We start from the raw sequence: 24,401 nt of genomic DNA on the forward strand, positions 1-24,401 counted from the left end.
TTATTTTTATTTTTATTTATTTATTTTACAGTTTGATAACCAGGTAATTGAGCTGGTCTACTGACCTTTTTTAGTAATGACCCAGCTACAAGCATACAGAAATGTTATCACATTAGTGGCTATAAAATTACCATATTGCAGAATTAATAAATATCAGAGCATTAATACAAAACATTGAAATCTACATGCATATGTTACAGTGTTTACTTAAGGCAGTTCCATTACCAGCAAGTCATTTCTATTTACAGAAGTATATCTTTGTCCAAATACATCTTTATAACTTTCTATGCAGACACAAACATTACAGTCATAATCTCTTGCCTTGATTTTGTATTAGCCAGAGCAACATGTTCTAAGTAAGATGAGGGTTTGAACAAATAACTACAGATTTTAACTACAATGTAACTGCTATCCAAATTCATAAAACCCAATGGAGACACACTTTTTTTCAGCACCACAAAATGTGTCTGTACAGGGGAAGTTGAGAGGATTCAAATGCCCAGGGTGAGACATCCAGACCAGCCATGGGTGGACGGCATAGACTTGGGAAGATTTGTTGGGTTCTGACAGCATGCTGGCTCCTACAGGGGCATTGTTAGAGGTTTTGGACTGAACAGATGCTGAAGCCAGTGGACTGAAAATGCACCTCTCTAGAGCCAATGCCTTCAAGTGAAGGGTGACTTTTAGGGACTGAACTCCTAACCCTTGTTTCTATTGCTCCTTCTATTGGGGGTGTTTCTCATATTTATTTTTCCTGGGCAGGATGTCCAAGACAGGCAACTGCAGAATGCATGGAGACATGGTGGTCTGGATGTTTTTTATTCAGATAGTTCTGGAGAGTTTGCTCTCTTTGTTCTCTTCGCCTTAGTGTCTTCTTGCTAACATTAGTGCAGAAATTACAGGTGTTATTATGAAGTCATTGAATGTGACGTCATTAGATAGAATCATTAAATATGTACATAGTGATTTATATGATTTGTTATTAAGTGGCACGATTGATACTGATTTGTATAAATATTTTCTAGTGGAGAAACCTGTAATTCTCGTTTTTAGGGGACTACCGAAAGTACACAAGGTTTTGATGGACCCACCGATGAGACCAATAGTCTCAGGAGGGGGCTGGCTGACCGAGCCTTTATCAATTTATTTGGAGAAACATTTTAGACCCATTGCTGATAGAACTGAACCTGTTATTAAAGACACACAACAGTTTTTGGAAGGTTATGTGGACTATGTTTATTCTGAAAATTATATCACCAGTGATTTATTAGTCACATTAGATGTAGTTTCACTGTTTACTTCCATACCTAATACAATAGGAATGGATTATGTGTGGTTGTTATTAATAGAGAAAAGGGTTCCTAGGGACCTGATTATGAGATGTATGCTGCTGTTGGATACAGTTTTGAGCAACAATATGTTTATGTATGACAAGAAATTTTATCTACAAACTAAGGGGGTTGCCATGGGTACCCCGTGTGCAAACTCGTATGCTAACTTGGTTTTGGCATACTGGGAGGGTACCTATGTACTAAGAGATACACCATTTAGTGATTATATAAAATATTACAAACGTTTTCTTGATGATATGTTTTCTCGTGTGGAGAGGACTAAGCAACAACTGGATGATTTTGTTTTGTATATAAATGGGACTACAGATTTGTTGTCTTTTGAGAGCAATAGCTCTTTTGAACAGATAGAGTTTTTGGATGTACAGTTGACAAAGGTGGGTAATGATATACACACAGACATGTACAGGAAATCATGCTGGAAAAATAGTTTGTTACATCGTAACAACGTGCATCCTGCGCATGTCTGTCCAAACATAATAAAGGGTCAAGCACTTAGGATGTCAAGGTTAACTAGCCATGTTAATGCCTTCCATGAGAAGCGAAAGATGTTGGCCGATAATTTTTTACAAAGAGGCTATCATAACGATGAGGAAGAAAGGATATTAAACGAAAGCACAACACCGAGGAAGAGTAAAGGGAAGCCGTTTTTTTCGTAGGAATAGGGATACAGACAAAAATAAACAAAAGGAAACATCAGGACACAATGCTACTAGGGTAGTAATTCCATTTACAAATAAGAATATGAGAATTAAAGAAATAATTAATAGTAACTGGAAACTATTAGGTACAGATGATATGATATCAGCAATAGTAGGGACTAAACCTAGTTTTACATATAGAAACACTAAATCATTGAAAAGATTATTGTGACAGTAAAAAGGAGATATGCTCCCAAAGACAAGGAACATTATCTTGCTGAAGTTGTAATCAGTGTATGTACATTTCAGGTGACAATAAATTTGTACATCCAAATACTGGACAAGAATATATTTTTAAATATTACGCTGATTGTAAGACAAGGGATTTGATATATCTGGCACAATGTCAGGTATGCAAATCTTTCTATGTGGGCAAGACAAATAGAACTCTTAGGGAACGTGTTAGAGAACACATATATGTCATAAATAGAGAGGATGAAGGCAATGCACTAGCCAGGCATGTGATGACCCATGGCATGAAGCATAAATTTAAGTTTAGAGCTCTAGAATTAATTAAAAAGACTGGTAGACTAGGAGACATTAAGATTTATACTGAAGAGCAGGAAAACAGATGGATAATATGTCTACAAGCTCGCAGAGCATGTGTCCTGAATGATAAGACCACTTTAAAACCTTTCCTAGTGGCTAGGTACTATGCACATTAAGCGCTTTATTGATGAATTATAGTTTTAGTTTTGCATTTTTGTACTTTTGTACTGTTTGTAAATTTATTTATGCTATTTTTGTGCCATAACATGAATTTTACACTATTCAGTTTTTAATATATACCTTTTTTTTTGTACATTTAGGATTGAATGAGTTATGCTAGCTACAATGGATTATAGATACAGCTAGATGTTAGATGTTTCTATAACTGTTCCTATAATTGATTTTAGTGTTTTTTAGACATTCAGTGATGGATTTTAGGTTGTAATTGTTTATGTGATGTCATAATTAGTTTTAAAATGTGATTGGGGGATATATTGGGAAAGACATTATTTAACTCAGATGGAAGATGAATGCTGTGTTAAAGTCTGATGAAACGTTCTTTGAAACATGAAAGCGCTCACTGTTTGGATTTTGTCTGTACATTAAACTCTTTCATTGAGCTGTGGTGTTGCTGTGATGTTGCCTCTTCTGTTATTTCTTGAATCTACATTGTTAATTCTAAGAGGCACTTTATCCAGGACTGCTTTTGTTTTACCTCTTATTCTGTACACAGTTGAAGATGGAAGGGGGTGGGGACATGATAGAAACCTTAAGCACATTAAGTAACCAAGTTCAGCAAATGGGTCATAGGGTGGTGCAGGAGCCGGTTCTTTTCAGCAAACTTGTGTTGGAATTATGCTGGAGTGAGAAAGTAAAGTCAGTCTCTTTGCTGACGGTATCAAGACTGAACAGGTGGCTAGGAAAGGGGATCAGTCTCCAGAATGATCTAGTAAAAGTTTACAAGATGGGCAGGAAAGCAGCTTCTGGAATACAGTGTAAAGATATCCAAGGCTATGTATTTCAGTGTGGTGAAGATGGAACACAGCTGTTGGATAAAAAAAAACAAGTTTGACGAATGCAGTAAGAAAAATGTGTACTATAATTACCCCTAGGCTAAGTCATGCTTTGTAGTGAGAGTGTGATGACAGAAGCCAACAGAATGTTGGGATGTGGTCTCAGGGGTATGATCCGTGGATATAAGGATATTGCCATCTCATTATACAGAAGACTAGTGTGGCTTATTTGGAATATTGTACTCTGTTTGGACTCATTATGAGGAAAGGAGCAACAAATTTGTCTGGCGTATGTAGTCAGTATATATGTTATTCTGCTACCCCAGTTTTCTGTACGTGGTGGGTTGCCTTTTCTTTTCAACAAGATGACAGCTCATATACCACCACTGCCCATAGACACTTTTTTGTTTTTAGCTTTTTGTAACCCTCTGGCAGATACTACTCTCCTTGGCTAGCTTTATTCCAGTCACATTAAAATGCCACCATGGTCACTACTGATCTGTACTATTTAACACGCCTGAAATAAGCAAAGTTCAGATCCTCTTTGCCAGGACTACCATTATTTCCATTTCCCAGTATCCTGTATCTCTCTGAAAATAGGATTACGTTGCTTTCATGTCAGTAGCTCTTTTCCTTGGATAGAAAGAGTTACAATAGTGTTCAAGAGATGTTCAGGAATAATCTTAATACTTCAAAACTTAAAGTACAAGAGCCTGCTTTGGGTAGTATGACCTAATGAGCTTTGTTCTGCTGGAAAAGACGCTTTTTACAACAATTATGGTATACCACAGTCAGCGTGCATATATGTCCTGTATGTAGACTAAATCATACTCAGTAATGAGCCTTTTATGGATAAATATGCTGGCTTACTTAACACTGTATTTAAATGCTGTATTATTGTACAATGTACAGCTTTTGTAGTTCACAGAAAAGACTAACAAATGGTAGTGCACTGACATATGACATACTTCTGTAAAAAGAGTAACAGAAATGGAGACTTGTTGGAATTGTAACTACTTCCTGCCATGATCTAACTACAAAAAAATGAGCCTGTTATTTCTCCCACTCTCATGCCTCTCAACCTCTCAATGTAAGAACTCTGGAAGAAGCCAGAAATAATGGGGTGCAAAGGCCCAGAAATAGTGACAGATTTTAAATATTGCTCCTATAAACTTAGAAAGTTGCTAGAATGACAGATTTTGCATTATTATATATTCTCTGACAGATATGAAGTCTGAAACTCAAAAGTCTGTCATTATTTAGTATTATTTAATTACTTCAATCCACAATAATTCACCAGAAAACTGCAAATTTTATGAAGAGCAGACCAAAAATAAGAGGTAAAAATAAGGATATTCTGTGAAAATCTGGACAGTTGAGAGGTATGCTACTGTCACGTTCAAGTAAAACAACTATAAAATCACAAGGCAAATTCATATAGTTTCAAACCAATTTCTCCATTGATGAATAGGACTATCCCCTCTAAGAGGGCTCCTTGGAATAATTGATGCCTTAAAAATCCAGGTGGAAACAGTGTCAGAAATACATAAAGTCTTTTATTTCCAGCATACCTCTCAACCTCTAAGTGAAATAAATCTGGACAAAGTTTAAAAGAATTGGGAGACAAATCACTCAAAATATGGACAGACTTTAAATATTGCCCCTAAAATCTTACTTGCAAAGTTTATAGAATAACAGGATTTGTTTTAGCATGCATTTTCTAAAGGATATGAATTCTGAAACTCAAACATATGTCATTATATAGTGACTTCAGTCCTTGTCGGTTTGCTAGAAAGTCACAAGCTTTATGAGGCATAGACCTAAAATATGAAGCAAAAATCTGGACATTCTGTGAAAATATGGACGGTTGAGAGGTATGTTTGCAGCTTAAGTTAAAGGTTGCACTTTACCTTACCAAGTTTTTCAGATAAAGAGAGAGAGAGAGAGAACAATGTATGCTTGGAGGTCAACTAAACAGATGGCTTGTGGCTGGAGGGTTGATGGCAGTGTCCAGTGGGGGTCAATCTGCCCATATGGTGGTCAAAAACTCCTTGGGTCTTTGGTTTACTCCTCAGCTGATACCTAGCAAGCTACATGTATTTTATAAGATGGCAAATTATAGGCATTCATGCTTGTTTATACTGTGCTGCGTCAGCTGATTTCAGTTACAATTGGCAGTCTTTGACCCTGCAGTCGTTGCAAAATACAATGCTATTGGGTCAACCTGGGAACACAAAACTAAATGCTGAGTTCTTGTGACTCTCAAGGGTCCCCTTTATCCTATCTAAACAGACCTTGTGGATGCATAGGAATGCATAATGAACAGTACAATGAAGTGTAGCTAGTAGTTTTCCTTGCATATGTAACAAAGGGTTATCAAGTCGTGACTAGGAGATATGACTAACTGCTGAAGAAGATTGCTTTCACATACCTTGAGGCCAATGGGGCAGTGCACCCGAGACAGCATAGTTTCACATAAAGAAGGACAAATCAGACAATTCTAAATAAGCATTTTTTTGCATACAAGTTAGTAACCAATTATTAGACAATTTCACAACTCACACAAGTGAGGAAATATCCAGAAATGGCAATGTTTTCTTTAATAAGAGCATTATTTGAGCAGCTTACCCCTTATTGCAATTTACAAAAGTCAAACTTCTCAACCTTAGTTAAAGCTAACTAATTAATAACTGCACCAGTGCCAGTGAAGAAGCAATTATCTTAATGAGTAACCAATTCCTTGCACAGAATAAATATCAGAAGCCAGAAAGACAAGTAAAAAGACATTATGCAAGAACTTAGCAGTGCATAGCAAGCATACAAATTCTTATAAAACTATAGTTTTCAAAAGAATGCTTTCCAAACAGCTTCATTATTCATTCTTTTAGGAATGAAAGTCCAGTACTTTATGATGAACCATACATCTTTTTTTTGCAATAGTTTTTTTAACATTGTGATGCTTCAGTTTAATTTGGCATTCATATAACACTGCAAAGTTTAAATCTTAATAATTTCTGCCATGAAATTAATTAATTAATGAATTAATTTATTTCCAGTTTGATAACCAGGGAGGTCCACTAGGCCCGAAAGGCCCATTTTCAGTGGCGGCCCGGGGAGAAAAGCTCCATAATAAAAACAATTACAGAAATTAAAACAAGCAAGCATAGAATCATACATGTGTATAAATTATCCATAGAATAATGCAAAAGAACACATACATATGACATATGTGAATAATATAATTTTTACAATCAAATTCAGAAAGCCATTTGCATGGAGAGACATTTGCACAGAGTAGAGATGGGAGCCTGCGTACAGTATTTAAATAGTAAGCCCACAGGGGAAAAAAATTCAATATACAGTTGAAGTAGAGGGGGGGAGCTGCAGAAATAGCAGAAAGTAGAGGCGTTTGAAGGAGGACATGTCTAGGAGACATAAGAGGGATTTAGGTAGGAAGGGTACAATTACATTTCCAGTTTTGAGAGAGGTGGGAGTAGAGTAGGGATTTAAAGTGTTCAGAGTTTGTAGTGATTCTTAGCAGGGGTGGGAGAGAGTTCTATTTTCTGGCCAGTGAGCAGGAAAGGAGAAATTGGCCAGGGGGTCGTTTAGGTTTGTGTACAGAAAGTAGATTTTGTTGGGTTGATCTTAGGGGTCTGAGCGGTGTGTAGAAAGGCAAGATATTAGTTAGAGTAGGGCATACAGTAGGTTTAAAGATTAGTTTGTGGGTTGTAGTAAGTTGAAGATAGTCTAGATGATTAGGAAGCTCAAGCCACTTTAGACTGGAGAGAGGTGCAATGGTGGGTGCAGTGAGTAGATTTAGTAGCAAATTTGGTGACTTTGTTGTAGCAGCTTTCTAATTTTGAGGAGATGGAAGCTGAGAGGTTAGTTAGAAATGGAGCACCGTACAATAGGGAAGGTAGTAGGTAGGTGGAGGCGAGGGTTTGCCTTGTAGCAATAGAGAGAAAGTGAGCGTTTCTATATAGCATACTGAGTTTCTGATGGGTTTTTTTGATATTCAGCTGAACATGTGTATCAAATTTCAGATATTCATCAATGATAACACCAAGAAGTTTGGCAGAAGGAACAACGTCTATAGAGGAGTGAGTATGGCTTGTGATCTTGAAGGATTGCTTGTCAAAAGGATGGGCTTTTGTGGGGGAGAAAAAAAGGATTTTGGATTTACTGGCATTAAGGGAGAGATGATTTTGCAGCATCCAGTTCTCTGTAGTTGTGAAGGTCAATTGGGTTTTAGTCTGGAGCTCAGGAAGGTTAAGTCAGAGCAGGCTAAAGTGGAGTCGTCAGCATATTGCTCTATATGAGGGTTTGGAATTGCAGTGTGAAAATTATTGATGAATTTGTTAAAGACCATAGGTCCAAGTACAGATCCCTGGGGGACTCTGGTAGGTGTAGGTAGGAAGGTTGAAGTACCAGTTTGCCATTTCACAGCTTGGGATCTGTCAGACAGATAACTTTTGAACCATGAAGGGGTATCTAAGGAGAGATTGAGGTTAGAAAGGTGATTGAGAAGATGGGTATGTGATACAATGTCGAATGCCTTGGATAGATCAAGAAGGACAGTGGAGACAATTTCTCCAGCATCACGGGCATGGTTAACAATGTCTAAGAAAGAGAGGAGAGCAGTTGTAGTACTATGGCCAGGACGGAAGCCATGTTGTGTGGGGGTGAGGAGTTGGTTATTGAGGAGGTGGGGCATGAGTTGCAGGTGAATGCATTTTTCAAGTACTTTTGAAATTGGGGAAAGAGTGGCTATTGGTCTGAAGTTAGAGATGCTATTGTTTTTGCCTCCTTTGTGGAGGGGTAAGATGTAGGCAGCTCTCCATAATTTAGGGACGTAAGATTCCTGAATGAATCTATAGATGAGAATGCTGATGGGGATGGCGATACCATCTGCAGCGTGCTTGAGAAAGAGTGAGGGAATATTGTCGGGGGCACTGGAGCATGGCTTAAGTTTGGAAAGAAGCTTTTTAATGTAGGAAGTTGAGACTGGTTTTAGATAAAAAATAGGGGGAGGATTAGCAGTGGGGGGTTGTGGAGTAGAGGGAGGGAAGTGGTATTAAGGTAAGAGGAGGGGATGTAGTTGGGGAAGGTCTTAGTGAGTTCAGCTATAGAGTTGGTAAAGAAGTAGTTAAAAAGGCTGGCAATTTCTGTGTCAGTTTTATTGTTGTCGGGACAGGGATTGGATTTAGTGCCAGGGTGCATAAGCGAGTTGATGGAGTTCCAGAATTGTTTGGTATTTTTGGAGTGACTGGACTGTAGTTTGGTATAATAAGACTTTTTATCATTAGTGATATGTTTTTTGGTTAGATTGTGGAGTTGCTTATATTGAAGGAGGGTGGTTGGGTGTTTATTTTTCTTGTAAAGTTTCCATGTCTTATCTCTTTGTAAAATAAGTGTTTTTGTGTCCTTTGTTAGCCAAGGGGCAGAGTTGTGTTTTATTTGTTTTGTCCAGGGTGGGGCTTGGGAGTTTAGAATGCTTAGGAAGGTAGTATTGAAGGAGTCTAAGGCTTTATCTAGTGAAAGAGTTTTTAGGATGTCCCAATTCGTTAGTTTAAGGGTTTCTGAAAATATAGAAGGGTTAAAGTTTGAGAGGTTATGAGTATGGGTATATTGGTGTTGGTGTGGGGAGGAATGTGAAGCTCGTTGAATAAAGGCTGGGAGATGATCACTCATTGTGTCTGGTAGAATACCAGAGTCGGAGATCTTATTAGGGTGGGAGACTAAGATCCAGTCCAGGATGGACCCCGGGGGGTTGTTTCTGTTAGGTCTGGTAATGCTGTTTATTAGTTGTGTGAAATTAAATAGGTTGATAGATAGAGAGGGTTTATTGTTATTGATTCTATTCCAGCCAATGTTCACATCACCTAGAATGTATGTTTCTAGTTTAATGTTAGTTGAGGCCCAAGAGAGAATGTTTTCTAGGATGTTGGTGTTGTCTCCAGGGGGGATATAGATGGCCACAATACAGATACTTTTGTATTTATTCATTTTGAGGATCCCAATGACTAGTTTGGCACTGTTGAACTGAGGAATGGGGTTCTGGTAGGGACAGAGGTTCAGTAGGCTGTTATAGATTAAGGCTACTCCTCCTCCTTTCCTGTTTTGGCGGTCGTATCTGAGAGCTTGAAAGCTGGGGGGTACAATGTCAGAGTTAGAGATGTGGGGTTTTAGCCATGACTCTGAGACTGCCACTATATCAGGTTGAGTGTGGTTTAGCCAAGCGTGGAAGAGTGTTATTTTACTTTTTACACTCTGGGCATTAATGGTAATGAGCTTTAGGTATTTATCGTTGGTCCTATTTGAAGAGGCAGTGTGAGACAGATTGATACTAGTCATAGGTCCAGGGTTGGGGTGAATGTCTCCTGCTAGAGCAAGCCAACTGGAGGAAGAAAGGAGCAGAACCTTTGGTCTGTGAAATGTAGTTAGTGGGAGAAGCAATTTCAGTTTGGTTGTAGGAGGTTTTAAAGAAATGGTTAGGAGCTTTAGTTTAAAATAGTGAATTGGATTAGGTTGAAATAGGGAGGGGGATATGTTGTAAAAGTGGAAAGTCTTGGGGAAGGGAAAGGAGAGAGTGGAGGGGGTGGGGGGAGGAGATGGCAGTTTGTAGGAGGAATTGGAGGTAGCATTGTAGACAGTTATTAGGAGAAAAATGCATATAGAAGAGATAAGGGAAGTTTGTAGAAGTGTAAGAGTCATGGTTAATTAGAGTAAAATTCAGAAAAATGCATATAGAGTAGATAAGGGAAGTTTGTAGAAGTGTAAGAGTCATGGTTAATTAGAGTAAAATTCAGCATAATGGTGTATGCTGTGCTTCTGGGCTTCTTACTATTAACTATTTGTTAACTTGGTCGATGGATTGGCCTCTCACCCAGTCCCAGTCATAGCACAAGCTCTCCTAGAGCACGTAAGTAAGAGAAGCATATGTTTGCAGACTGATACAAAGTTAAGCAAAGATCAGTCTACACCAACATGAATGCAGCAACCAGTATCACAGAACTGTATGGATGTCCTGGTATACATGTAGGAATCAACATATACTTTATATCAAACAGTTATGTCTCAGTTTATCAAATACATGCATGTCATAGACCTCAACAGCATTACACAGTATTCCTAACATTATTGAATGTTCCAAGGTCATGATGCAGAGTTAACCTGTTTCCTCAAAGTAATATGGAAACGATAAACTGCTCATATAGACCTACAGTTAGAATGTCTTTGAGACATTAATGTGGTTCTTTTATTAGACACACAAGATCAGGAAGACCTCCAGTTGAGAGTGTAGCCTAACTGAAGAGGGTAGGTACAAAGACAAAAAGCGAATAACACTCTTTGAAAATAGTTCAGTTTACCTGGTTGTAGTTGCACATGAAATCCCTTTAGTGCAGTCCTCAGCAGGACCTAAAAAGGCATTTGGTTAGCCTCTCGTAGAGGGTTGGTTGTATGTGAAAGCTAGAGTCCCACTGTGGTTGTGAGTTCTGAAAAGGACTGTGGGTTCAGATAGGGATCAGTCTTTTGTAGGACCCCTAGTGGGTGATTTTGCACTCACGGTGTGAGTGTGAGAGTCCTGATAAGGACTGTGTACCCAGCCTTTGGGAGCCTCAGGAGGGCTATTGAAATGAAAATGTTGAGAAGCCCTTACACGGGCTGTTGCAATCTCAGTGTAGGTGAAACCTCAGTTAATTGGCCGCAGTGAGGGTTGTAAGAAGCTGAGGTTGGGTAGCCCTGGCAAGAGCTGTTGTGGAGAATGAGGTGGTCCTCCTAGGTGGTAGTCTTTGAAAAGACTGTTTTTGCCTGTTAAAGCCTTTAAAAAGGCTGTTTTTAGCTATAGTTAGCTAGTTTACAGAGGTGTATGAGTCTTTAAAAAGATTGTTTTGAGCAGGTACTCTACGGAGAGATACTGAAAAAAGAGATGCTTAGTCTTCATTTAAAGTCAAATTCCAAAAATGTATTCAGTCCTTGCATAATACACAGACAAGTGAAGTTCTCCGAGTGCTGGTCATAATGAGGAATCCAGCAATCATGGAGTTACATTTATGTCAGAAAAGTGGCATGGGTTTGTGGTGCCAGCCTATAGACATTTGACAGGGAAGTGACTTGGTCATGGCCTTTAATGGGCCAATCCCCTGCTTGTTGAATGTCTATGACATCACTCATTGAAAAAACATTTCTTACAGTGAATACAGTACCACTAAAACTACTCAGGTAAAAAGCAATGGAAACAGTTAAGGAAAATGGCCACCATTAGGTTTCCTTTATTAGTAGTGGCAGTTCACTTTAATTCTTCACAATGTTGATCATGTTGAACCATAAAAACAGTTTAATACAATTGTTTTCAGTGGTGAATTAGTGCTATTTGTTAAGCAGCTGAAATGATAAACCGTTATTAGTTAAACTGTCCAAGAGCCCAGAATTTTTGAGTGGGATTCTGAGAAAGTCCAGTGCTTTTGAAGTCATCTTCAGGGAGTCTTCACTGGCGTAAGTAGCATATAAACATGGTGTACGACCGAATTTGATTAAGCAAAACAGTCATTCTTGATCTAATTTTAAACCTAATTCTAATTTTAAAACAAATATAGAAATCTAAAGTTGTCACTTTAAATACAGACTGCAATATGACATGCCACTTAAAAATAGAAATGGAAGTGACTGACAGAAGTGCGAGGATATGTGAGAAAGTTAAGAAGAACATCTATATTACGGTTGTGCCCTGAAGACCTAAATTCATAAAAGGGAAAGTGTCTTGGTGTGGGTTTAGCAGTCACCCCATTCCTATTAAATAAAAAGATAGTGCGAGAAAAAACTTTTAGTGGGGGTATAAATGAAAATAAAATTAATGAAAATAAATACAAATCAGTGGTGGTTTGGATAGTGCCAGGATTTGAATAAAGCATTCAGAAGAAAAAGATTTCAGAATATAAACTTGTGCTGAAAGGGTGGGTGAAAATCCAGGTGAATGAACTGGTGGCCGCGTGGTCATGGGCAAATCAAGGGGAATCCTAGGCTGAATGCCATTGAATTCAGAGAGTTTGGGACTGCGGAAAGTCTTTTTAGGGGCAGAAAGATCATGTTGAAGGTATTCTCTGCGAAAATAAATTTCCTACTGAAAGTCAAAATTTAGTTTGAAGTCAGGGAGGTCAGAGCTAGCTTAGTATAATAATCAGAACTGCAGGAAGGGAATGCCTCCATCTAACACAAATTGAGGGTGGAAATAAAACGTAAAACATTTGTGGGGTCGAGTGGGTTTGCAGTGTGGGGGAATTAAAGTATGCATATGCGGGCGGCCATGTGGATGGCCGGGGAGGACCATGTCTGTAATGTAACAATTCAAGAGGATTAAATAAATGGATTAAATAATTAGTTCTTTTATTAGGTAAAATGGGTATTGAACTATAATGTAATATGTACTGCCTACAAAAAAGAGGAAGGAGGAGATATATTAGAAACATTTAGGTACTTTAATAAAATCTGTTGTGTCTCAAAAAGAGAGAGAGAGAGACATGGGGAAGAGTGGACATAATCTGAAGATACATTTTGAAATACTAAGGAAGATATTTCAGGGAAAGAGGGGTGGATTACTGGAGCAGCCTTCCTGCAGAACCAGCAGCAACATAAAAGCATTCAAGACTGCATGGATCATACATACTACAGTTCCAATGGGGAGGGGGAGAGGGTGGAAACACTTTTCTGCATATCATCCAGAAGGAATGGCAAAGGGTAGAGGAGGTGGGATACGTAATTATTACGTATCATCATCTTTTTCTGAATGTGTATACATTTTGTTTCACACTGTAAATTGGAGCCCATTACTGTTGCCATACCTGTAATGATCTGTTTGAGTTTGTAACTACACTCACTATGATGTTATGTCTCACCTGGTTATCACTGTTGTGTACTGCAACCACTTATGTCTCACCTGATTATCACTGTTGTGTTCTGTAACCAGTTATGTCTCACCTGATTATCACTGTTGTGTACTGCAACCACTTATGTCTCACCTGATTATCACTGTTGTGTTCTGTAACCAGTTATGTCTCACCTGATTATCACTGTTGTGTACTGTAACCAGTTATGTCTCACCTGATTATCACTGTTGTGTACTGTAACCAGTTATGTCTCACCTGATTATCACTGTTGTGTACTGTAACCAGTTATGTCTCACCTGATTATCACTGTTGTGTACTGTAACCAGTTACGTCTCACCTGATTATCACTGTTGTGTACTGTAACCAGTTATGTCTCACCTGATTATCACTGTTGTGTACTGTAACCAGTTATGTCTCACCTGATTATCACTGTTGTGTACTGTAACCAGTTATGTCTCACCTGATTATCACTGTTGTGTACTGTAACCAGTTATGTCTCACCTGATTATCACTGTTGTGTACTGTAACCAGTTATGTCTCACCTGATTATCACTGTTGTGTACTGTAACCAGTTATGTCTCACCTGATTATCACTGTTGTGTACTGTAACCAGTTATGTCTCACCTGATTATCACTGTTGTGTTCTGTAACCAGTTATGTCTCACCTGATTATCACTGTTGTGTACTGTAACCAGTTATGTCTCACCTGATTATCACTGTTGTGTTCTGTAACCAGTTATGTCTCACCTGATTATCACTGTTGTGCTGTAACCAGTTATGTCTCACCTGATTATCACTGTTGTGTACTGTAACCAGTTATGTCTCACCTGATTATCACTGTTGTGTACTGTAACCAGTTATGTCTCACCTGATTATCACTGTTGTGTACTGTAACCAGTTATGTCTCACCTGATTATCACTGTTGTGTACTGTAACCAGTTATGTCTCACCTGATTATCACTGTTGTGTACTGTAACCAGTTATGTCTCACCTGATTATCACTGTTGTGTACTGTAACCAGTTATGTCTCACCTGATTATCACTGTTGTGTACTGTAACCAGTTATGTCTCACCTGATTATCACTGTTGTGTACTGTAACCAGTTATGTCTCACCTGATTATCACTGTTGTGTACTGTAACCAGTTATGTCTCACCTGATTATCACTGTTGTGTACTGTAACCAGTTATGTCTCACCTGATTATCACTGTTGTGTACTGTAACCAGTTATGTCTCACCTGATTATCACTGTTGTGTACTGTAACCAGTTATGTCTCACCTGATTATCACTGTTGTGTACTGTAACCAGTTATGTCTCACCTGATTATCACTGTTGTGTACTGTAACCAGTTATGTCTCACCTGATTATCACTGTTGTGTACTGTAACCAGTTATGTCTCACCTGATTATCACTGTTGTGTACTGTAACCAGTTATGTCTCACCTGATTATCACTGTTGTGTACTGTAACCAGTTATGTCTCACCTGATTATCACTGTTGTGTACTGTAACCAGTTATGTCTCACCTGATTATCACTGTTGTGTACTGTAACCAGTTATGTCTCACCTGATTATCACTGTTGTGTACTGTAACCAGTTATGTCTCACCTGATTATCACTGTTGTGTACTGTAACCAGTTATGTCTCACCTGATTATCACTGTTGTGTACTGTAACCAGTTATGTCTCACCTGATTATCACTGTTGTGTACTGTAACCAGTTATGTCTCACCTGATTATCACTGTTGTGTACTGTAACCAGTTATGTCTCACCTGATTATCACTGTTGTGTACTGTAACCAGTTATGTCTCACCTGATTATCACTGTTGTGTACTGTAACCAGTTATGTCTCACCTGATTATCTCTGTTGTGTACTGTAACCAGTTATGTCTCACCTGATTATCACTGTTGTGTACTGTAACCAGTTATGTCTCACCTGATTATCACTGTTGTGTACTGTAACCAGTTATGTCTCACCTGATTATCACTGTTGTGTACTGTAACCAGTTATGTCTCACCTGATTATCACTGTTGTGTACTGTAACCAGTTATGTCTCACCTGATTATCACTGTTGTGTACTGTAACCAGTTATGTCTCACCTGATTATCACTGTTGTGTACTGTAACCAGTTATGTCTCACCTGATTATCACTGTTGTGTACTGTAACCAGTTATGTCTCACCTGATTATCACTGTTGTGTACTGTAACCAGTTATGTCTCACCTGATTATCACTGTTGTGTACTGTAACCAGTTATGTCTCACCTGATTATCACTGTTGTGTACTGTAACCAGTTATGTCTCACCTGATTATCACTGTTGTGTACTGTAACCAGTTATGTCTCACCTGATTATCACTGTTGTGTACTGTAACCAGTTATGTCTCACCTGATTATCACTGTTGTGTACTGTAACCAGTTATGTCTCACCTGATTATCACTGTTGTGTACTGTAACCAGTTATGTCTCACCTGATTATCACTGTTGTGTACTGTAACCAGTTATGTCTCACCTGATTATCACTGTTGTGTACTGTAACCAGTTATGTCTCACCTGATTATCACTGTTGTGTACTGTAACCAGTTATGTCTCACCTGATTATCACTGTTGTGTACTGTAACCAGTTATGTCTCACCTGATTATCACTGTTGTGTACTGTAACCAGTTATGTCTCACCTGATTATCACTGTTGTGTACTATAACCAGTTATGTCTCACCTGATTATCACTGTTGTGTACTGTAACCAGTTATGTCTCACCTGATTATCACTGTTGTGTACTGTAACCAGTTATGTCTCACCTGATTATCACTGTTGTGTACTGTAACCAGTTATGTCTCACCTGATTATCACTGTTGTGTACTGTAACCAGTTATGTCTCACCTGGTTATCACTGTTGTGTACTATAACCAGTTATGTCTCACCTGATTATCACTGTTGTGTACTGTAACCAGTTTATGTCTCACCTGATTATCACTGTTGTGTTCTGTAACCAGTTATGTCTCACGTGGTTATCACTGTTGTGTACTGTAACCAGTTATGTCTCACCTGATTATCACTGTTGTGTACTGTAACCAGTTATGTCTCACCTGATTATCACTGTTGTGTTTTGTAACCAGTTACGTCTCACCTGATTATCACTGTTGTGTACTGTAACCAGTTATGTCTCACCTGATTATCACTGTTGTGTACTGTAACCAGTTATGTCTCACCTGATTATCACTGTTGTGTACTGTAACCAGTTATGTCTCACCTGATTATCACTGTTGTGTACTGTAACCAGTTATGTCTCACCTGATTATCACTGTTGTGTACTGTAACCAGTTATGTCTCACCTGATTATCACTGTTGTGTACTGTAACCAGTTATGTCTCACCTGATTATCACTGCTGTGTACTGTAACCAGTTATGTCTCACCTGATTATCTCTGTTGTGTACTGCAACCACTTATGTCTCACCTGATTATCACTGTTGTGTACTGTAACCAGTTACGTCTCACCTGATTATCACTGTTGTGTACTGTAACCAGTTATGTCTCACCTGATTATCACTGTTGTGTACTGTAACCAGTTACGTCTCACCTGATTATCACTGTTGTGTACTGTAACCAGTTATGTCTCACCTGATTATCACTGTTGTGTACTGTAACCAGTTATGTCTCACCTGATTATCACTGTTGTGTACTGTAACCAGTTATGTCTCACCTGGTTATCACTGTTGTGTTCTGTAACCAGTTATGTCTCACCTGGTTATCACTGTTGTGTACTGTAACTAGTTATGTCTCACCTGATTATCACTGTTGTGTACTGTAACCAGTTATGTCTCACCTGATTATCACTGTTGTGTACTGTAACCAGTTATGTCTCACGTGGTTATCACTGTTGTGTACTGTAACCAGTTATGTCTCACCTGATTATCACTGTTGTGTACTGTAACCAGTTATGTCTCACCTGATTATCACTGTTGTGTACTGTAACCAGGTACTGTTGTCACATCTGGAATGATTTGTTGGGAGTTTTTAAGCAGAGTTGCTGTAAGGTTATGTGTCACCTGAGTATTACTGTCATGCACTGTAGTCGGTTCCTCTCCTCACACCTGCGAACGATCTCTTTGAGTTATTAAACACATTCAGTCTAAGGTCACCACCTGATTATTACTTTTGTGCACCATAGCCAGTTACTTTTACCAAACCTATAATGACCTGTTTGAGTTTTCAAATACACTCAGTGTACAATTTATGTGTCTTGTAATTATCAGTGTTGTATGCAATAGCCAGTTCATGTTGTCACACCTGTAAATGATCTGCTTGACTTTTTAAGTACACTCACTGTAAGAATATGTCTCACCTGGCAGGACAGTCTTCTTACACTCACAACACTTTGATGAGTACTCATTAGAATAGCATTCTGTACACAGCAGGTTTTCATCTTTAGCAGCAAAGGGCTTGTCCACTAATGAATTCTTGCACTGGAAGCAATGGAAGCAGCCTTCATGCCAGTGACGATCCTTGTACGATAAATCCTGTGGGAATTTGCAACAGAGGGTTAAATACAGTTCATCCACATATGGGCCAGAACTTTAGGCCACATGAATGACACTGCCTGCAATAACATCCATAAATCTAGTATAACAGCTTTATTTATCTTTGGCAAATTTTCACTCAACAGAGCATTTTAAATAGATGTTGCTGTTTAAACGTAACATTCTTCTAACCGTCTCCTCAAATATGTTAAAAACATGGCATTTCTTACTTTGATTATCCAATGATGAAGTAAATGACTCGTCTTGTAAAGGCTGCACATGGAGCCCAAATTAAGTAAATAAATGACCTGGCTAAACTACAACATGGAAAGATTAATAGACAGGGTATATTTAATGCTTGAGTTGTAGTCAAAGGAAACACAGTTCTTACCAAACTACTCCCAAAGGAAAAGTCATACTGAAACAAATATACAATGGGAGTTTTCCAAAAATTCAAGGCTGGTACATTTCCTCTAGATAGTAACAGTACTGAATCATTTTTATTATTACTGTATTCAAGCCTGAAAACAGCTTTTTCTCATTGCATGACTTACACTTTTTTACTATTATTTTTCTGCATTTTTCAAAATTTGTTTTTCTATGTCTAGGTTAGGCTTTGGTAGCATCATTCATCAGGGGCTCCTGGACCTTTCCCCTTCCACCTCCCTGATGTTATAATAAACAGTAATCAACCTGTACGTCTTAGGCTACTACAATGTTGGTCAACATAATGAACATAGTACAGTTGTATGGATAATGTTACCATAACAGTAGATGATCAAATGATCACTGCTGCAGTAGCCACACCCTCCCTTGGTCCTATTTTTGTTGTGTTTCTTTTTTTTATGCAAAGGTGTGGACATGTGTTTTTGCTTCTCCTAGCAATGTTCTCTCAAGGCTTAGCCTCTCTTTTCTCAGTTGGCATGAAAGCTCTGAAATCTCGATGCCCAAAACTGCTTTTCAGTTATCTCAGCTCATTCTGTCTAACCATCTGAGCATGTGGAAGGAGGCTTGAAGCTTTAGAAGCTGACTGGTTGCTATATCCTACGCAAGATATAACCCATATAGCTTAGACTACTGCAGCAGTGATCAATACAATGAACATTATAAATTTCTTCCAGTATAACAGGATAAGACAAGTAAAATGTGAAGAGCTACAAATGGTAATAGTCCTTTACAATGGACAACTTTTGAATTCTTCTTGAATGCTTTGGTGTCTAAAAAGGCGATCTGTTCAACAAAGGTCACTACAGGTGAAGTTTCCCTTTAGTAAAAAAAGAAGTGATCTTGGACATGATTATATTAGTAATACAAAAAAAGGTGGCGATGGAGGAGCAAAGCCTGTTACATCAAGAAAGTTGGGTGCTGAACATATATGTTTCAGATGTTACTGCAAAACTGTTTGTTTCTTTGTTCAAACAAAAGTAACTCGCTTGCAAGTCAGGAAAGCAGGTAAGATTAATTGACACACCTGGAAAATCTAAGGGAGGTGTATAAAGTGTACATGTTTGTGTTAATAGACTGTGTGTGTGTGTGTGTGTGTGTGTGTGTGTGTGTGTGTGTGTGTGTGTGTGTGTGTGTGTGTGTGTGTGTGTGTGTGTGTGTGTATATTTGTGTGTGCTAATGATTTTATGTTTGTGTGGGTATCATAAAAATTTGAAAGGCATCATGGTTAGCCATTCCATATGTCTAAGAAGGTGGTAAGTTTGGACAGGTGTACATTGTGATGCACAAGGTGATATATTACAATATAAACAAAGATCTCAGTATTCCTCTGCCTAGCTGGTAGTACCATTTATTGAATGTTTCAACATTTTAAAGGCTCCATCTCCACAAAAGTATGGGCAAAATGGAAGTAATCTGCTGAAAGGCAGCTGAAATAGTGCAGGATCTTTTGCCAGAAACACATGCATGAACGAGAACCTTAAGAAGTCTAATATGATTATTTGAGAAAGAAAAAGAGAAAAGGGGGCGAGCAGCATCTCACTGACAAATAAATTTATAAGAACAAGATGATTCCCCTGAGTGTAGAAATTGCATTGTTTAGGCGAAATGTGAGGAAGCACTTTTAAGACAGAAAGAAGGGTAGACAATGCTCAGGCCCTCTGAACAGGCAGTGAATTCACAAACAGTGAACAATTGCAAAAAAAAATGAATGAGGCAGACATAAAACTTCTAAGAGGAGATATGTTGGTTTCCTCCTAGGAATGGTAAACTATGTAAGAAACAGGGAAAGAGTAAACTGGCTAAAATATGCAAACACACTTCAGAGCCCTTATACAAAGACATTATTTAAGAAAATTAAACTTTTTCTTTTTTAAATAATCCATGACTAGGTGTGGGTATATCAGGATTTACATACAGTTGGCTTTGTTTAATCATGAGGGTTTCATCCTCATGATCAAACCATGCCAAGCGTGGGTAAATCCTGATATACCCGCACACCCAAATGTGAATTATTGCTTAACATTATGACAGTTGGAGTAATGGAGAAACAAAGGGTCTATCTTATGACAGTGACAGCGAAAAGCAACAAAAAGTCATGTTATATACAGAAGGAAAAAACAAGTAATCAGAACTCCGTTGTGGTGCTTGAAGGTAGTAACAGTGTTGCATGCTATTTGGAAATGTATTACTGAATATTACCATCAAACACATAGTTTCAGCAAGTAGGATTCCGTATTTTTACCTTCCAGTTCAGGATAAGTATCCTCTTGATGCAAAGACTGTTCCCCATATAATGTAATCATGCATATGTGCAAGACTGATGGGAATGATAACAATCCTACTTGCTGAAATCCAGAGCTGTTGGACATGCTCCACTTAAAGACATCCCAATCCCTTCAAGCTACACAATCTAGGGACCTAAACCTTGTCACCACAACAAACAGAACATGCTGGAGGGATAGATTCCTGTCCCAGAGACTTCCCATCCTCTGGAATAAACTACCTATCTATATCAAACAAAGCTCCTTATTAGCACTCTTCCAAGAAAAATCTTGATGACTGGATGGGAAATAGGAAATTCACCCCGGGGATCACTTCTGTGGCTCTGCTCGACAGGGGTACAAGAAAATAATTTTCTTGGGGGGCGAAAGCCAGGGTACCTTTTTGGCTAGGCTTATATAGCCCCTAGGGCCAGTAGCCTAGTACCTACCTATGAACCTATGAATCTAATATATCATACTTTGTTGTGTAATTAATAGCAGCAATCAACCTGCAGCTCAAGGAATGGATGTGGTTCCCTAAGGACCCAAACAACAACCTCACTGACCATCCTGAAACCTTTAGTGCGCACTCTGTATTAGCAGACAAGCAGCTTCTAGTTACAATAAGGTGCAGAGGCAACCTACAAAGCTTTTAATGACTCAGTGCTGTAGTCTGTTACTCTGGAGAAGTGATTTGCATCTTCTTAAAAGTACAAAATCATGAGTCCAGCTGTGAGTATGGAGAAATGCTGTTTAAAAAGCCATTCTCATTCCAGTGGCACCATACATCATTTTCAGAAGTGCAAACCTCTTCATATGTACAGGGTAACTACTGTACATACCACTGATAGCATGAATGCTCCCAGGTCATCCACTTTCTAACATTTGCATCACATTTCAGTTTGGACAGTGGGGTTGAGTCCCTTTAACAGCTGTGACATGTACACGTCTTTCCAACTTGGTAGAGTCTGGTGACAAAATTATGCCTTATGCTGAGAACTGTGTCATCCCAAATATCACCCCCGACACCAAAAAAGTGCTAAGTAAAACTTTCACATCCTCCTACTGCACTTTCTCACCTTATCCACACTACAGATTCAACAATGGGGGTTCCCTGTTTTCTAATTTCTAGCCCTCTCCACAAACAGTTCAACATCCAAGAGAATGCCTACCTGACTGGAAGTTCAAAATTTAAGTAAAGAGAACCTTCCTCTTAATCTTATTTTATTTTTTATTTTTAATCTGATACTCCTCCAATCTGATACTCCTCCAACCAATCTCATCCAAACTGATGAGCACCGAGTCATTCCAACCCAACCCCTTGCCTACCACATTTACCACATTTCTTTTTTTATTAAAAAAAAACAAAGAAATAAATAAAGCTGTACATTGTCATTCATAATGTTGGGCAGCCACGGTGGTGCAGCGGTTAGTGTTGCCGCCTCACAGAAAGAGGTTCTCCAGTTCGATCCTCAGCTGGGGTGCCTTCTGTGTGGAGTCTGCATGTCCTCCCTGTGGCTGCGTGGGTTTCCTCCGGGTGCTCCGGTTTCCTCCCACATCCCAAAGACATGCTGTAGGTGGATTGGACACTCTAAATTGGCCCTAGGTGTGAGTGGGTGCATGCATGTGTGTGCCTTCTGTGGAAGGTGGGTTCTAGGCTGGCAACTCAACACCATAAAACTCCACTGCCAATCATGAGCAGACAGGTGATCCACTGTGGTGACCCCTAAATGGGAAAAGCCAAAAGAAGAAGATTGTCATTCATAATGTCACCCACTCAGCTGGTATCTTCACTCCCTGTACTTTTTCCTTGCTGCTCTCATACACTTAGTTGGCTTTCTATTTAAGTTTAAGGTGAAACATAATATTCCAGATTACATGCTGCAGTGATGAAACCCTTGACTTACACACTCCTTGTTACATTATACCTGCTTAACATGGCAATGCTGTACAGTCTAACAAAGCTGTTGTTTACTGTTAGCATTTGTTCAATGTCGGACAAACGTCTTGAGAAAGAGGACTACCTTTTAGGCCGGTGTGTAGCCTGTGACACTCCATTCCATTAGAGTACTGGATTTGTCAAACAACAGTCGGCTTACGTTCTGCGAATCAATCTGCTCTTGTTATTTTCATGCTAGAGTTATTAGGCTGCCCTGCCATAACACTAAGACTCATTACTTTTGAATTGCTCTTCTATAAAACTGAGATGGTAGCATCAATTTGTGATGCTGACCATTTGGATATTCCACAGATGCCTAGGTATGTTCTATCAGGGTCATTGCCAGGCACTGTACCTTTCTTTTATGGGCCTGGAGGTATTGTTCATTGGCAGCCTCTCATTTAAATAACACACTAACCATAGTGTTCACATGTAAGTACCAGGCTAGCTGCCTTTGCAGGCCATTTTAATCCTAGCCAATTTTCCTCAGAAATTAGAATCAAACCATGTATCATGTGTATATGAGTCTGTCTTAAGTTAAATCTGACTTGCTACTTTTTCTCACCACTTTTTTACTCAGGAGACATCACTGTTTTTTCTCTTGAGCTGCTTGTTCCAGCTACTGAGATATCACGGAGGCTTTACAAGCAGAAAAAGAGAATCTATATAGGTTTCAAAAACATTCTATAAGGTTGGTAGTTTTGCTTCCCTTGCTCATATTTGCCAACTCACTGTTAGCACTTTGCCTTGCTTGATGGGGTACTGCATGCAAAGAAATGGGAGTCTGCACTGGGAATACAAGCTCACAAGCTTCCTTTTGGCAAAGCTATGCAGATGACTATGCTATTCTATGAATAAAATACTACTAGAATTTTCTGTACTTAGTTCACTCCTTAGCAGGCGACCTTGCCTTTGCATTGCTATAGACTGATTTTGGAATAGTATGGTATCATTAAGCCATCTAGTGCTTAAGAAAGACATTAATAATCCTCACTAAGGAATGGGGCCAAATAAAATTGCCTTGAACTGATACACCAGTAAATCTTGTGGTGTCATCCCTCAAACTGTTGCTCTCTGCTTCAGCTGTTTAGTCTTGTATATGGTGGCCCATTTTCTATTTGTGCCTGGTTTTGTGAGATGTACTAACCATAATTAGTTGCTGAGATGTTAATGGTCTACTTTTACTGATACTATCATATATTGTGAACCTGTGCTAACTTTATTTTTTAACTTGAAACTATTTTCTCATAGAGATTGTTGTTCACCTCTGGCCAGGCAATGACAGAGAATCTTTCATTAACTCATTCCATCTGCTCATTTGACAAATGCATAAATAAATACATAAATAAAACAGTGCATTTCAAAGAGCACTGGGATTACACTCCAAAACTGGGGAAAAGATAAACTCATTAAGTGCTTCCTTCATACAAAACTTGATCTTAATCGCACTTATGGATTTTTAACAAAAGCTTGTTAAGGACACCCAAGTGCTGTTAAGATTGGGTCTCATACTAGGGGCTAAAAGGGGAAATACCGGCCAGCAAAGAACAGAGGTAGAAGAAAGCAGCTTTTAAAAACTGTTAGAATTTCACTCTGCCATGTTTATAAACAGAGAGTGTGGCAAAACATTTTAATGGCTTTTAAAGCCAGTAGTTCTAGCACAGCGTTTCTGCCTTCTGTTCACACCTCTTAACTGCCCCTGTTTTTACCTCAGGTTTTTTCTTTTCTTCATAGATTGTTTGACTTTTCAGACAAATCACTGATGATTACAATCAGTGACAGTCAGTAGAAACTACTTGTTAT

The 24,401-nt window shown here is 38.7% G+C and overlaps 1 protein-coding gene across 2 annotated transcripts in view; it reads right to left on the reverse strand.

Annotated features, from left to right (window-relative positions):
- LOC122802867 (four and a half LIM domains protein 2) overlaps nucleotides 1-24,401 on the reverse strand; it is a 388,073-nt gene that overhangs the window by 85,174 nt on the left and 278,498 nt on the right. For both annotated transcript variants that reach the window (XM_044072664.1, XM_044072665.1), the window contains exon 3: nucleotides 17,777-17,951. In XM_044072664.1, coding sequence (XP_043928599.1) covers nucleotides 17,777-17,951 — 175 coding nt within the window. The remainder of the gene's footprint in view (nucleotides 1-17,776; nucleotides 17,952-24,401) is intronic.

The sequence above is a fragment of the Protopterus annectens genome, chromosome 5.part0, assembly GCF_019279795.1.
Source record: "Protopterus annectens isolate FY-2018-M chromosome 5.part0, PAN1.0, whole genome shotgun sequence".
In the NCBI taxonomy this organism is placed as follows: domain Eukaryota; kingdom Metazoa; phylum Chordata; order Ceratodontiformes; family Protopteridae; genus Protopterus; species Protopterus annectens.